Raw genomic sequence first — 16,986 nt, forward strand, 5'->3', positions numbered from 1 at the left:
TCTATTGCCCAGATTCATAGCCACAGCTTAGAGCAAGAAAAGCAAAAGAAAGCCATACATGCAACATAGAAGACATTTGAAAATGAAGCCTGAAAGCTTAGTGTTGGCTTAAATTATCCTACCAGACATGCAGTGACTGACTATATGACTAGTTGTAGCTAGAATATTTTAGATAGCTCCTCTCACATCTCCAGGTGTCTGAGAACCAAGGCAGACATTACTAATCTGTGTCTAGCAGCTATCTCTCCCCCCCTTTTTACTCCAGAGTAGGTGCAGGGGGCCTGATCCAGATCATACAAGGCCACTATCCTCCACTCTAGGGTCCCAATGCATATTTGGTCCTCTGTGCCTACACTAGAATTAAGAAAATGTAAAAAATAAGTACCTGCTAGATATGGATTTCGAGAGTATGAACCACAGATGAAGTAACTGGCTGTGTTTGGACATTACATTAAACTATGATTTCGTGGACATTCTAGAAAGCCCGACATCCTAGAAAGTGAAGTCAAGTGGGCCTTAGAAAGCATTACTAACAACAAAGCTAGTGGAGATGACAGTATTCCAGCTGAGCTACTTAAGATCCTAAAAGATGATGCTGTTAAAGTGTCAATATGCCAACAAATTTGGAACACTCAACAATGGCCACAAGACTGGAAAAGGTCAGTTTACATTCCAGTGCCAAAGAAGGGCAATGTCAGAGTGTTCAAACTACCATACAATTGCGCTCATTTCACATGCCAGCAAGGTGATGCTCAAAATCCTACAAGCTAGGCTTCAGCAGTATGCGAACCGAGAACTACTGGAAGTACAAGCTGGGTTCTGAAGAGGCTGAGGAACTAGAGATCAAATCGCCAACATTCACTGGATCATGGAGAAAGCAAGAGAATTCCAGAAGAACGTCTACTTCTGCTTCATTGACTACGCTAAAGCCTTTGATTGTGTGGATCACAACAAACTGTGGCAAATTCTGAAAGAGATGGGAGTACCAGACCACCTTACCTGTCTCCTAAGAAACCTGTACGAGGGTCAAGAAGCAACAGTAAGAACCGGACATGGAACAACCGATTGGTTCAAAATTGGGAAAGGAGTACGACAAGGCTGTATATTGTCGCCCCGCTTATTTAATTTATATGCAGAGTACATCATGACAAATGCCGGGTTGGATGAATCACAGGTCGGAATTAAGACTGCCAGGAGAATTATCAACAACCTCAGATACCCAGACGATACCACCCTAATGGCAGAAAGCGAAGAGGATCTAAAGAGCCTCTTGTTGACGGTGAAAGAGGAGAGTGCAAAAGCTGGTTTGAAACTCAACTTTAAAAAAACTAAAATCATGGCATCTGGCCCCATCACTTCCTGACATATAGAAGGGGAAGAAATGGATGCAGTGACAGATTTTATTTTCTTGGGCTCCAAGATCACCGCAGACGGTGACTGTAGCCATGAAATTAAAAGATGCTTGCTCCTTGGGAGGAAAGCTATGGCAAACCTAGACAGCATAGTAAGAAGCAGAGACATCACCTTGCCGACAAAGGTTCGTATAATCAAAGCTATGGTTTTCCCAGTAGCAACGTATGGCTGTGAGAGGGCTGGACTATAAGGAAGGCTGAGCGCTGAAGAATCGATGCTTTTGAACTGTGGTGCTGGAGAAGACTCTTACGAGTCCCCTGAACTGCAAGGAGGTCAAATCAGTCCATCCTAAAAGAAATCAACCCTGAATGCTCATTGGAAGGACAGATACTGAAGCTGAAGCTCAAATATTTTGGCCAACTAATGCGAAGAGAAAAGTCTTCTGATGCTGGGAAAGATTGAAGGCAAAAGGAGAAGGGGATGGCAGAGAATGAGATGGCTAGATAGCAACACCGATGTAACGAATATGGACTTGAGCACACTCCGGGATTGAGCGCAGGACAGGAAGGCCTGATGTGCTATGGTCCATGGGGTCACGAAGAGTCGGACACGACTGAACGACTGAACAACAACAAATGATTTCATGGAGACTTCCCTAACTGGTGCCCTCCAGATATTTTGGACTTCAGGTCCCATAAGCCCCTGTCAGCATGACAGTAGTCAGGGATGCTGAGAGTCATATCCCAAAACATCTGGAGGGCACCAGGTTGGGGAAGGCTGGTTTAGCGAGAACTGAAAAAACCTAGCTTCCCCCAGTTCATGTGTTCCCACCCTCCCCATTTCCCTTCCGGTGAAGCCATGAGAAAGAGTTTGGAACTTCAATATCCAGAGAAGAATTTAGATGGGGAGCATTTCAGAAGCATAACTATAATGGAATGTGAACTGCAGCCGTAAACTTTTAAAATTACTATGTCAAAATGTAACAACTATGTTTTGCTATACTGGAATAGCAGCATAGCAAGTATTAATGACAGCTCATATGAAAACCGGAATGGATCTGGGGGGGGGGGGGGAATACACAAAGAAGCTGTTCTGCATCCTGAGAATTTAGCTTCGCTTGGTCTACAGAATCCTGCTTTTTCAGAATTCATTTAATATAATCCCTGTATAATAAAATTGTCAGCTCCCATTCCTCTGAGTTATCTAATCCATAACAGTGGGTATTGAGTCAGCACATTGTCCGCTATGAAAGGTACCTCCCCCCACCAACATACACAACTCATTCTGCATTGAGCTTAATGGTCAGACTCCAACTCATACATCACAAAGCTATTAGTCCCAAACCTTAGACTTTTCTAGCACATTTCCTCATATTTTCTTTGGGTGTACAATTTTCAAGCCACAATAGAGATTATGTTGGCATCAAAAGAAATCACAAAACATTTCCAGTTTGTAATTTACTCAAGGGAATTTCACGGAAAGAGTCTAATTCCACATGAACACTATTACAGTGTTCAGGACTGTCTATATTCCATGATCATAAAGCACACAAAAACATAGAATTTGGTACAGGTTTCAGAATTCACCATCCTAACAATCTCAGTTTTCATGTACCACTCCCCCTCCCAAGTTTCTAGTCCCTGTGACTTCAAAAATAAGCTTGTGTGTGGACATAAGTAGTGAAATCTAAAGCTGTAAGGTGATGCCAAACTTGATGCTAGGTGATGGTAGGGATCCCAACTTGGACCCAGCAAAGTGGGTCCCTGTTTAAAGTGAAAGGGGTCTGAGATTCCTCTCAGAGCTAGAGAGCCTTCCTTTCCCACACACCTGACTCTGACAGTCCTCCACTCCCATGGGTTTTCTCCACCGCTCCCAGGAACACTTCTCACCTTCCCTTTCCTGCTCAAGAAACAGCAGTGCAAGAAGAACAAGCACAAGGGAAGTATTCTCTCTCTGCCCCCCCCTTCCCATCTGTCACTCACAGTAAGAGTGAGGGAAGACAGTGGAGTATGGAGTGGAGAGGTATAGACCTTGCATTGTCTTCTGCTACTGCAGGAGCTCTTGAAAGAATCACAGATCCCATAATTTGTTGCAAGTGGTTGCACTGTCAGCCAGGAAAAATGCCAAGGGATTGCTCATCTCTACTGATTTCCAGTGATTAAGACAAGTGGCTACAGTGTTTGGCATAACCTCTTGCCCTTCTTTGTGATTAGCAGAAGAAAAATAAATTATATCACACAAGCAAATATATGCAAATAAGATTAGTTTTCATAATCTATTGAGATTGAATAGTCCATCTTTTCCTTGAACACAATTTGGGTGAGGCAGGTATTTGCTTTTATCATGAAATGTACACAGCCTGTAATATCAAAACTTGTACTGTTTTTGACTTTGTAAAAGATGGTTTAATATACAGGTCTTTTACACAGCCCATTACTTTTCAATCCCTGTCTGCAATTCATATCACTCCACCAACAAGTCAAAATATGGTCCTGTGATATGAGTATATATTTGCCCATGTGATTCATACACTGGGGGAAAAATGTTTCACATTCCCCACCGTACAAAAAATAAAATGACATATCCTAGAGGAAGCCCTGATACTGAACCATAACTTATTATATTCCTTCAAAGCAAGGGCCATTTTAGTCAGGCAGCTTGTGGGCCCTATTGTATTCCAGAGATTTGCTTGATTCTCAGAGCTGATAGTGGAGTAAGAAATAAAGCTCTGTTTTTCAGCAAAGATGTTTCCTGAGGAAATGAAAGGACTGGTGGGATGGAATCAGATTGATCTTGTAACATTCAGCAGGCCCTCATGGAAGTTGAATTAGTGTCTGACCATTACAAGGTTCTTTGTACAAGAGCATCATGCTGTTATCAACAAGTATTACTGGACAGGTAAATGAAAACTACACAGAATGCATAAACAGAATAATTAGTTTGTTAATTAGTCTGTGTGCGCACTCAAATGCATGTTGATGGAGAGCAGTGGTCAATGAGCGGAAGGGAAAGTGCTACATTACTAGAGGGGGATGTTAGATTTTGTATTTTTGACAACAGTTGTTTCCATGAACATAAATTACAAGCCTGCCCCACTTCCAATGCCCTCAAGCACTTCTCATGTATTGGCAGAGCAGTGCAGTGCAATGCCATGCCATATCTTTCCCTCAAAATCTCTACTGGACCTTGAAAAAGACTTGAGGAAAACTATGCTCGACAGTCTTCGGTTTTTATGTTGACTGTTACAGAAGATCTCTCAGGCTTTCCACTGGGCCTCCAAATGTAGCATCAGTGCAGAACTGCCAGTGAAACAGTTTGTACTTTTGGAATGGCCTTAGTGAAGGCAGATTCTGGACCTCCTTTATAAAAATGTAAGAGTATACAATGCTAAATTTGCATTTTTTAAATTCCACTTTGCAGTTTAAATGATAAGAATTCACCACAATAAGATGACTACAAATAAATCTGCATAGGTAGCTTTAGTGCATAACTAGGTGTAGGGAAGCAGTCCAGAGATAGTTAGGTACAGCATGGAATGGAGTCTTCGGGAAGCAATACTCCTTCCTGTGTGTGATCTCTGGCACCCATGCACAGCCAGGTTCTACATGGCAATACAGGGTTCTTTGGTATTCCATTCTGCTGAATGTACACATTCAAGTCCCCACGCCCACCCCAACCATGTTTATGGAGGCACACTAGTAATAATCATGGTCATCACATCACTTGCATTGTACATGTCATAGACAGAATGCCCATATTCAGCATTTACCAGTATTTTGATTCAGAAAGTGCTAGCCACAGGATCTCCAGCCCAATGCCATAGCTTCCTCTCCTCCCAGCCCTGGCTCAGTCCACGGCCAGCCATTGTGTCCTGATGTATCACTTCCAGGAGATGGTGGCCACAGCATAGCTGGCTGTCTCTGTATACAATGCAGAGGCGGGGGTTCCTTAGCAGGCTGACTTATACTTTATACTATACTATACTATACTATACTATAAACATAATAACCTTGCAGACCCATTCTATGGTGACAGTGGACTGTACATTTTGGGGGAGGAGGGGACAACTGTAATAAGACACCAGGCTTAGAGTGGCTTACTTGTAATATCCGATCTCCTTCCCGGATCCGTCCATCCCGAGCAGCAATGCTGTTTGGATCAACCTAGATAGAGCACAAAATTCCAATATTAACTCTAAAATCCCAGCAAATGTGTTTAAGGTTGGATTCATTGACAATTGAGAGAGCCTCATTGTCCCCTTAGAGAATTTATAAAAGTAGCAAGTTTCATATTACACAAATATTTCTTGCTACTTGGGTGAATATCTGTCCAGGCGAAACCTTGTTTCAGGAATGCATGGAGATAAAGATGTATAATATTTCAAATTAATACTTTTCTGGGAAGAGGGACAACCAAGCATGCGCTTTCAGCATTGCTCAGTCTTTTAATGTCAGTTGTTTTATCAGGTCTTGGTATCTTATTGTGTTTTTTAGCTGTTTTAAATTGTTTTTAAATGTTGTTTGTTAAAGATATCATATTATGCTTTTATTATGTTGTTTTTTGGGGTTGTAATTTTTGTGAACCATCCAGAGAGCTTTGGCTATTGAGTGGTACAGAAATGAAATGTATGAATGAACGAACGAAATCCACCAGCAAGCTCACCAAGCCGAAGTGCTGCCAGTCCTCTGGTAAGCAGGATACCAGGAAACACACACATCCCTACCATGGAGATCTCATTTCCAATGCAGTTTTGAAGCAGGTAAATTCCATCTGAGCAGCAGGAGAAATTCCTACTATTTGTTACATTCACCTTACTCTGCAAAAATGAGGGATGCATCTCTTGTTTTCCCAAGCCCTCTGTGCATACTAGATGACTTAAGGAACGGGACTGATGGAAATCGCAAATGATGGCTGCCTAGAAAACCAAGCCAAAGTTTGTGTATAACGACCAAGTAGCAACGGTAAGAACAGACCACGGAACAACAGAGTGGTTTAAGATTGGGAAAGGAGTATGGCAGGGTTGTATACTCTCACCCTACCTATTCAACCTGTATGCAGAACACATCATGCGACGTGCTGGGCTCGATGAAGCCAAGGCTGGAGTTAAAATCACTGGAAGAAACATTAACAATCTCAGATATGCAGATGATACCCCTTTGATGGCTGAAAGCGAGGAGGAGCTGAGGAACCTCATGATGAAGGTGAAAGAAGAAAGTGCAAAAGCTGGGTTGCAGTTAAACCCCCAAAAAACTGAGATTATGGCAACCAGCTTGATTGATAACTGGCAAATAGAGGGAGAAAACGTGGAGGCAGTGACAGACTTTGTCTTTCTAGGTGCAAAGATTGCTGCAGATGCTGACTGCAGCCAGGAAATCAGAAGACGTTTACTTCTTGGGAGGACAGCAATGACAAATCTTGATAAAATAGTGAAGAGCAGAGACATCACACTGACAACAAAGGTCCGCATAGTGAAAGCAATGGTATTCCCTGTAGTAACCTATGGCTGCGAGAGCTGGACCATAAGGAAAGCTGAGCGAAGGAAAATAGATGCTTTTGAACTGTGGTGCTGGAGGAAAATTCTGAGAGTGCCTTGGACTGCAAGAAGATCAAACCAGTCCATACTCCAGGAAATAAAGCCAGACTGCTCACCTGAGGGAATGATCTTAAAGGCAAAACTGAAGTACTTTGGCCACATCATGAGAAGACAGGATACCCTGGAGAAGATGCTGATGCTAGGAAAGTGGAAGGCAAAAGGAAGAGGGGCCGACCAAGGGCAAGATGGATGGATGATATTCTGGAGGTGACTGACTCGACCTTGGGGGAGCTGGGGGTGGCGACAGCCGACAGGAAGCTCTGGCGTGGGCTGGTCCATGAAGTCACGAAGAGTCGGAAGCGACTGACCGAATAAACAACAACAAATTGATCTCAGCAGCTGAGGTGTGATGAAATGCTTATGGACATTCCAAATGCTCAGAAGTTTTGAAAAGCTATCAGCACACAAGATAGGGACAGATAGATCTGTACACTATTTTCAGGAAAAGATGAAGCAGGAAAGGAAGTAAATGATATTATCAAAGTGTTGGTCAACTGTCAGGATGTATTCTTTGTTAGTGATACTCCTATACTGCTTAATATAAGAAAACCCCTAAGTGTTTCACATATACATATTATTGAATGGTACAGATTATTTGGATCCATTTCAGTCTGGCTTCCAACCTGGTTTGGGACAGAAATTGCCTTGGTCACCCTAGCGGATGACTTACACCAGGGAATGGGTGTGGGGAGTGCAACCCTGTTAGTTCTCCTTGATTTCTCAGCAACTTTCAGTACCATCAACCATGGTGTCCTTCTGGATTGCCTGGCTGGGGTGGGACTTGGGGGCATGGTGTCATGGTTGTTCCAATCCTTCCTGGAGGCAAGAATCCAGAAGGTGGTGGTGTGGGACTCCTCTTCCAGGCATACCCTTGTCTTGTGGGGTGTCACATGGTTCCATCTTTTCCCTATTGTCTTTATCACCTACAAGAAGCTACTGGGATAAATCATTGACACGTTTGTGCCAAAGTGACAGCAGTATGCTGAGGTAGCTCTACCTCACATTTCCATCTATGCATGCCAGGGAGGCTATGGAAGTCTTGAACAGGTGTCTAGAGCATATTCTGGGATGGATAAGGGCTAACAAGCAGAAGCATAATCCAGATAAGACAGAGGTTTTGTTGGTGGGGAAATCTGCCAATCTGGATAAAAGGTTACAAGCAATGTTGGATGGGGTTGTGCTCTCTATCACTCTTTAAATGAAATTTGAAAAGCTGCATATTAAATAATATCCATTTGATATTGTATCACATTTGCAAAACATATTTCTTGCTTTCTCCCTCTGTCTTTGTTGTTGCTGTTGCATTGTTATAATTCATGTAACTGGGGCACCATGACAATAGAGGGGTGTAAAAGGCCAAACTAACTTTCCTCATTGTTTTAGTACTTAATAGCAATTTCACGCAATACTCAGAACTTTCAGGCACTTTTCCTAATGGTAATGTTGCATTTGAAGCACTTACATTAAATATACTTATGTGCAATAACCATTATATAGCTCGGGCAACGTAATTTAGCCAGCCTGCTAACTGAACAGGACATGTGTTAGCAATCAGTCTACAGAATGCTTATTTCTTTTTTTTACATTGGGTTCCCCTCCTCCACAACACATCTTTACCTCACTGATATAGATTCCTGTGTCCTCCTCATCATCTGTGCGGTAACAGACTGTCAACCCCAGCTTTTCATGGCTGCTAACACGACAAAGTTCAACTTCCTGCAGAAAAATATAATACAGTGAGGCACCTATTTTAAGAATAAATTCTGCTGCAGACACTATTTTTATTTTATTTTATTTTATTTATTAAATTTCTTAATCACCCATCTGGACGGTCACCTGGCCACTCTGGGCGATGTACAATAATACAACAGTTTAAAACAATAAAATTCTACATTAAAACATCGTATTTCTAAAACTACCCTAACCCACCCCAAATGCCTGCCTGAACAACCACATTTTTAATGCATGGAGGAAGCTCATTAAAGAGGGGGCATGGCGGAGTTCCCTAGGGAGGGAGTTCCACAGAGTGGGGGCCACCACAGAGAAGGCCCTCTCCCTTGTCCTCACCAGCCTAGCTGTCCTGGCTGATGGGATAAAGAGAAGGCAATCCGAGGCTGATCTTGTTGAGAGGCCTGTCTGGTGTTGCTGGAGGCACTCCTTGAGATAGGCTGGGCTGCAACCATTTAGGGTTATAGCTTTTTTTGTTAGTAAATATGACAGTTGTATAATCTTACTTTACCATATAAAGTCTTACAATCATTTCACGTCAATTATTTGAGTCAAGGTTAAATATTTATTGATAATACTGAAAGCTATTCACACTGAATACTCCTGCATTTCCACTTTTCTTGGCAAAAGCCTTGTTTTTTAAAAAATGACTCCCAAAATATTTGGAAGCCATTAAGCAAAATTTGGCATGTCTTCAGCTGTGTCAAAATCAAGAATGAAAGGCTGACAATATATCACACCATCATTTTATTTCTATCAAGCCAGCTATTGATTTACAGGGCAGAGGAAAGAAAAAGTATTCATCAATCAATCAATCAATCAATCACACGTGAGTGTCAGTGTTCCATCAGCCACTGAAACCATAAACCAAAATCAGAGTTACCTGCCAAATCACATAAAGAACATAGTATATTGTTAGGTGCAATAAATAATAATTAGGAACACAATTCATTCTACAAGTAAGGTGAAGTTGCAGTTTCTTAATATCTGATGTTCCAAGATACTAAGGTAACTCCTTAGTTATGAAGTGATGCAAAAACATTTAAAACTTAGGTCTGCACTGGTTATTATATATATAATGTACATGAGTGAGAAGATAAACTGCATACTCTAGTTGAAGGTAACTAACATAATTTGAGGCCTGGGTACCACAGCAAGAGGAATATTCTTGAGGTGTAGTGGCTAAAGCCCTGGGCTTGGACCAGCGTGATCCAAGATCAAATCCCCCAAGATCAAAACAGAAATTACTGAATTATGTTGGGCCAGTCAGTCTCTCTCCATCTAACCTACAAGGTTGCTGTTGGGAAAAAGGAGAGTCAAATACCAACTGAGCTCCTTGGAAGAAGGCCGAAATATAAATAAATAAATAAATAAATAAATAAAATGTTCCAGTCTTCCTTTTATCTCCATCTGGGCCAGAAAGCCACCCTTTGGAGGCCAAGCTATTAATAGCCAATCCCTCACATCTCCCTTCCTTTTGCTGTCACCAGTATCATTCCAGCCTCTTGGTTTGAGAACAAAGGCATTGACATGACAAAATCTTCTTTACTATCTAAAACAACTATGCATAGCATAGCTCAAATTTACATACATCAAAACTTCCCCCCTTCAGAATTCTTATCATGGTATGTTATTTTCTTTTTTTAAAAAAACCAATGCAATGTATGAAAAAAATGTTACCCTTCAAGATGTCCACTTTCTCAGTGTCCACTTTCTCAATGAAGCACCAAGACATAATGGCTCAGATCCAAACCCATTTACCTGCCATATGCAAATGGAATGCATTTTCCCATGGTAGGAGGGAGTCACTTCTCCCCCAGCTCATCCCTTGTGCCCCCCCCAGACATGCCAGATGAGGTAGAGCAAGAAGAAGATACTTTGTACTACTTTGGATCTATGCCAAAGAATGTTTCACTCAGGACATGGTACTCAATGTCACGATTTGTTTGTTTGTCTGTTACGTTGTTATCTTGCCTTTTCCTCCTAGGAGCCCAACAGGGTGTGCATGATCCTCCTCTCTCCATTTTATCCTCACAACAACTGTGAAGTAGGTTTAGTCAGTGACAGGCCTAAAGTCACCTAGTGAGCTTCATGGCTGAGTGGGGAGTAGAACCCTGGTCTCCTGAGTCCCAGTCCCAACACTCTAACCACTACACTACACTAGTGGACAAAAGGTAGCCAAGATAAAATCAGAATGGTGAATAGGCCTAAAACTGATCAACATATTAGGTTTTGAAGTCAGATTCAGAAAGTAACCCATGTGGATGGCAAAATACAGGCGCAGCCCAGTCCACTGGCAGGTCCACTTAACTGGATAAGTTTTGTTTACTGAGAAGGAGCCCAGCCATTTAAAAGCAGTGCACTATTGCACAATTGAAGGCATGAGTGTGTATTTTGCCATTTAAGCTTGAGTATTTTTTCCTCCTGAACTGAAAAAAGTGTCAACCAACTCCTAACTGCCACCACCTCTGAGCTACACCTCATGCATAAGGAAAGACTGGTCTTCTTCCCACACATGGTTTATATCTTGATGGAATCGTAAAGGAGAAGAGAGTGAAGTTCTCAGCCACAGCCACCACAGTACCTGACTTCTTTTGTCCTTTCCCTCTCCAGGCTTGGCACCTTCCACTATCATCATTTAGCTAACAAAGGATTGTTTTTAAAGTCCCTGTTCAGGTTGTGTATGTGAGAAAGGTAAGAAGTGTTCTTCTGAGACACTTTAAAAAATAAAATAACTAGGGATAGATTAATCTGTCTGTTTCAGCTTCTCTGATTCTCATTTTTCCAATATTACGTTTGGTTTGTTCCAAACTTTGAGAATTTTTTGAATCCTAAGTTCAGTTTGTTTCAAACTTTGAGAATTTTTAAAAATTCCACATGAAAATGTGTGCACGTTCTTGGGTGCATTTCTCCGAATATATGCATTTTTACCAAATATATGTATTTTTTGCAAGTAATTTTCCTAACATATTGCATAACCCTAATCCTAACCCTAACTGTTATATACACATTTTGTACACATTTTCTTTGACATTTTGCAGGTCCATTGCAAAATTCAGAGATGTACAAATTTCAAAGGATAACTTAGTTTTGGTTTGCATATTGGTTCTAAATTTCATATTGTGGAATTAGGGTTTCCGCATTAAAAAGTGCAAACTAAACAAATTTCTCCCCCATCTCTTATAATAACCAGTATGAAGAGCAGGGCAGAGGAAAAACTGGGAGTTATACTCCTGAAGTGTTGTAAGGATTTCTTTTTTACTTGATTACAAGCTAGTGCTATAGGTGCTACAGATCTGCCTTGAGACTTTAAGTACAGACTGAAAATAGAAACAAGAAAACAAAAAACATTCAGAGTGCAGGTGTCTTACAGGGGATTTAATGCATTAAGGGAGCAGTCCTATGGCCACTAGTCACCAGCTAGATGGCCATAAGATAAATCGGTTTCTGTGAACGGACCTCAGAGCCCACACTCCAAGGTCGGTTCTCTGAGAACCAACCTTCCCCCCCACAAACACTGCCTCGCAGACAGCTCGGAATGGCCCTGCGCTTGGAAGAGGAGAATGGAGCAGCAAAACCGGGGCGTTCCAGGGTGGGGAAGGCAGAAATGGCTGGTACGACACATCCTACATATGTGTCGTCTGGCAGCCACTTCCGCCGCTCCGTCTTCCTGTGTCTAGACTGCTGGAATCGGCTGTCTAGTTGCAAATGTAGGGCGGCTGGCGTGCAGAGTGGACAATCCCCTCTGTGCTTCTCCTGCCCTGCACTGGATAGGCGGTTGCCTCTGAGCTCGGAGGCAGCCACCTATCCCAATAGGATTGCGCCCTAAATATTTTAAAATATATAAAAAGGTGGCTCTCAATTGCCACCAACGTTTTTGATCTAATATATACCTGAATTATTTCTCTGTGATTATAAAAGCCCAAATCAAGTTAAGGGTTTATTTTCCTTATTTTTTTAATGGCTGAATATGCATGGAACAATGGAAAATGTTTAAGGTATGTTTTTAGGCTACAGGAAGTGTGAAGTATTCTTTCCTTTCCTGCAGAAAGAAAAGTACAAATAACAACCTGGTTTAGACATCAGGAAAGAAAATCTGCACCAGCTAAATAATGGTCTTATTCAAAATTTATAATAATTTATGCCCCTGGAGAAAAGGAGCACTTGTCTAGAATGGCTAATATTAGGAAGGAATTACAGTAACAAAAATGGCTTCAATTACAGTAACAAGGCATACATTTAAGAAATAAAAAAAGCTTGTGGCTCCTTTGAGCCTATAAGGAAGCCTAAATATATTATAAAGAACTGACTGAAGGGGACCTTTATATCATGGTAAATGAAGAACAGTGCACAAGATGAAATCCATAAACTTCCATTGTCTTGTTAGCAGATCCTCAGAAGTCCTTTGAAATCAATATAGACAAGGGGATTCCCCAAACAAAGAGAAAGCCTTTCATAAGGTATTGTGGGGGACTATACAGAGACACCGATATTCTTTCAGAAAGTAAAACCCAACTTGGTGTATAGATTGGTTTAGCTCACAGGAAATATGCGGGCTATACACAATGCTTCAAATCATGCCCACATTTTTGTTTGTTTGTTTCAGTGCACTGGCAATCCTGATCACTTGGTTGTCTCTTGGAATTCTGTGTGGAATAGTGCATTCCATGGGTGGAAAGGTGTGCAAATAACAAAACCACACCATAATGCAGTACCTCCTTTTCTCAGATACTGCATCCCACACTTCTGATGTTGTGATCTGTTTATTGTTTAACCTCCTTCCATGAAACACAAAGACACACACACATCCCACCTTTCCTTCCTGGAGTTCAGAAGTAAAAACGCTATAAGCTGACATCTATACCTGGCCCTCTATCCATCCAGTGTGCAGCAGAGGATTCTGATGAGGGTGAGGCACAGGCTACTTTCTCAAGGGTAGGACAGTCAGTGTCTTATTCAGAGTTCTCTCGGTGAGAGGATGCAGCCCTGCCACTGTCCCCTGGCTCAGATCTTCTGAGGAGGACTTATGGGCTGTTCTGCAGCCAACAGAATGTTGCTATGTAGCCATGTAGAAGTGGGCCTTCTCAGTGGTGGCACCCACCCTTTGGAACACTCTCCCACATGTGGTTCAAGAGGCAGACATAGTGGCAAATTTTAAACGCCTCTTGAAAACACACCTATTCACACAGGCTTTCCCCGACTCTGTTACTACCCTGTTGTTATTGTTATAGAACTGTAATGTTTTAAAATATTTTAATACTTTAATTATCTATTATTTTATCTGGGCTATTATACTGTTATGTTGTATTTTAATGTGAACCATTTAGGGATTTTAATATATTAAGCAGTATAGAAATAAACCTCCATCTCTCCAGCCTCACAGAAGTCTCGGGCTACAAAATCAGGAGATGTCACTTTAACAGTCTAGTCGGCTCTCCCAGGAGGACCAGAGCTGACTACACCACAGATCTTGTCAGCCTTCAGTTGGCATAAGGCTTCAGTTGGCTAGAGCTCTCTGTGGAGACAACAGGCTCCGATCGTTCTAGTAGGAGAGAGTTACAGCCAACAGGACTCATTTGGAGCTATTCAAAGTCTGATTTTCATCAGCCTTGATGTTGCCTGTTGTACCTTGACTTGTCTACTTTGACTGGACTCTATCTGCTTAACCTGGTCTTGCCTACTGTGACCTGACTTGGTTTAATGGAAGGGACGTTACCTGCTTGTACTGACTGCTATCAGATGCTACTGGATTCCCTGTGAACCTCAAATAACTACAGAAAGGGATATAATTGTTGTGAACTGCCCAGAGAGCTTCAGCTATTGGGTGGGATAGAAATGTAATGTATGAATACAAATATCTGAGGTGATTCCACTGTATCTTTACATCAGTCTAGCAGGGTAGTTAAGCTAAGGCATAGTGACTTACCAAAACCCCCACTTTACAGCTGGACAGGGATCTGAATGCTGTTTTCCCTTGGTCAAGGTCAGTACACCACATTGCCCTTGGTCCATTATACCACATTGCCTCTCCCCTTTTCTGTGGTTGGGTTCAAGAGTATGATTTTTTTCTCTATATTTCTATGTAAAGTTCAGTGAATTCAGTGTTCTCAGTATTTTGCCACAAAAATGACCTTTTAAATCAATTAATTAAATGACAATGACTCATCCTGTGAAGGATGGGAAACTAAGTAAAAGGTCATCTTTTCCTTCTGAGCTGGGAAAGCACGTTCAGCAGAAGAGGTTATACTCTCAAAGGATAGGAGAAGAGGTTAAATTGCTCATCCTCCAGGGTGATGGAATAGTGGGTCGAGGACTATAACCTTCTATTACCAGGTTAAAAGTCGTTATTCCCTTCAGCAACTAGGTTAATACTGCAATTTCTTCCGGTGATAGAAGAGTAGGTTGTTAAATGTCAACCACTGTCTTAAAACTTTTCTTTGACTAGCTTCTTGAAAGAAAAAGATTTAAGTGCAATGGTTTGGGATGCTGTAAAAGCTTGCTATAAAGTCACTACAGAAGTCTTCAACTGTGAACATATATGCATTAAAGTAATTATTTTCACAGATAACTAGCTTTTCTCCTGTAAATTATGTTTTTCTTGGTGGGAAAGACGCATATACATAAAAATCTCACACAGTTTAAAAAAAGAACTCCTTATATGCCATAAATCTTTCAGTCCCACTGAGGAGGGGAAAAACAAAGGAAATTATCATGAAATGAATGTAGGAGAATACCCCCATGGGGAATTGTGCAAGCTGCATCCAAATCTTGAGACTGAGTACCTTCCAACAGGCTTATTATATTAAGTTTCTGATTAGGACCCAGCTTGAGGACAGGACCGCACTAGTCCAGCTATCTTCATAGAAAAACTGTAGCAAAAGTTTGCTAAAAGTAGGGATATACAAGAATTTCATTTTCATTCATTTTCACCTTGAATTTTCCCCATTCGCAACACTGAATGCAAATGCCACTGAAAAATGCCCTTTAAAAAAAAAAAAAAAATCTGCGCTTTAAAAAATGCACTTTTTTAATGTTTGTATTTTACACTTTAGTCAATAGGGGGAAAGTGTGCACTTTGCATGTGCACTTTCAAAAACGTACTGAAATGCACACTTTTACTGTTTGGATATAAAGAAAAATAAATTGAAATCAGAAACGAGAATGAGGGAGTCCAAGCTTCAAGGTGGAGCTCAGAGAGTATCAGCAAGCACGAATATCGCTCATTCTCCCATCCCTAGCTAAAGATCTTGCAAATGTAATAGCTGAAGTATGTCAATAATACTTGCCAAAATTGCAGTTATATGTTGTTTAATAAACTTTCTAGAAGAGCTAATCCATAACAATCACCACCAATACAGTATACTCCTTTGTTTATTGCTACTGAGACTGTAAATGTTCAGTTTACATTCCAATTCCAAAGAAGGGCAATGCCAGAGAGTGTTCAAACTACCGTACAATTGTGCTCATTTCACATGCCAGCAAGGTTATGCTCAAAATCCTACAAGCTAGGCTTCAGCAGTATGTGAACTGAGAACTACCAGAAGTACAAGCTGGGTTTCAAACAGGCAGAGGAACTAGAGATCAAATCAGCAACATTCGCTGGATCATGGAGAAAGCAAGAGAATTCCAGAAATATGTCTATTTCTGCTTCATTGACTACACTAAAGCCTTTGATTGTGTGGATCACAACAAACTGTGGCAAATTCTTAAAGAGACTCCCAGACCACCTTACCTGTCTCCTGAGAAACCTGTACGAGGGTCAAGAAGCAACAGTAAGAACCGGACATGGAACAACCGATTGGTTCAAAATTGGGAAAGGGGTACGACAAGTCTGTATATTGTCGCTCTGCTTATTTAACTTATATGCAGAGTACATCATGAGAAACGCCGGGTTGGATGAATCACAGGTCGGAATTAAGATTGCCGGAAGAATTATCAACAACCTCAGATACGCAGATGATACCACCCGAATGGCAGAAAGCGAAGAGGATCTAAAGAGCCTCTTGTTGAGGGTGAAAGGGGAGAGTGCAAAAGCTGGTTTGAAACTCAACATTAAAAAAACTAAGCTCATGGCATCTGGCCCCATCACTTCCAGGCACATAGAAGGGGAAGAAATGGAAGCAGTGACAGATTTTATTTTCTTGTGCTCCAAGATCACCGCAGATGGTGACTGTAGCCATGAAATTAAAAGACGCTTGCTCCTTGGGAGGAAAGCTATGGCAAATCTAGACAGCGTAGTAAGAAGCAGAGAACCTTGCCGACAAAGGTTTGTATAATCAAAGCTATGGTTTTCCCAGTAGTAATGTATGGCT

At 41.4% G+C, this 16,986-nt stretch overlaps 1 protein-coding gene across 1 annotated transcript in view; it reads right to left on the minus strand.

Moving 5' to 3' along the window:
- Positions 1-16,986, minus strand: part of PDZRN4 (PDZ domain containing ring finger 4) — a 337,397-nt gene that overhangs the window by 11,948 nt on the left and 308,463 nt on the right. Inside the window, exons 6-7 of the mRNA XM_084811898.1 lie at positions 8,564-8,662; positions 5,454-5,516 (exon numbers count right to left, since the gene is read on the minus strand). Of these exons, the coding sequence (XP_084668024.1) occupies positions 5,454-5,516; positions 8,564-8,662 (162 nt within the window). The remainder of the gene's footprint in view (positions 1-5,453; positions 5,517-8,563; positions 8,663-16,986) is intronic.

Source organism: Heloderma suspectum, chromosome 7 (genome assembly GCF_057233095.1).
Source record: "Heloderma suspectum isolate Gila_16-S chromosome 7, 16-S_ref, whole genome shotgun sequence".
NCBI classification, from domain to species: domain Eukaryota; kingdom Metazoa; phylum Chordata; class Lepidosauria; order Squamata; family Helodermatidae; genus Heloderma; species Heloderma suspectum.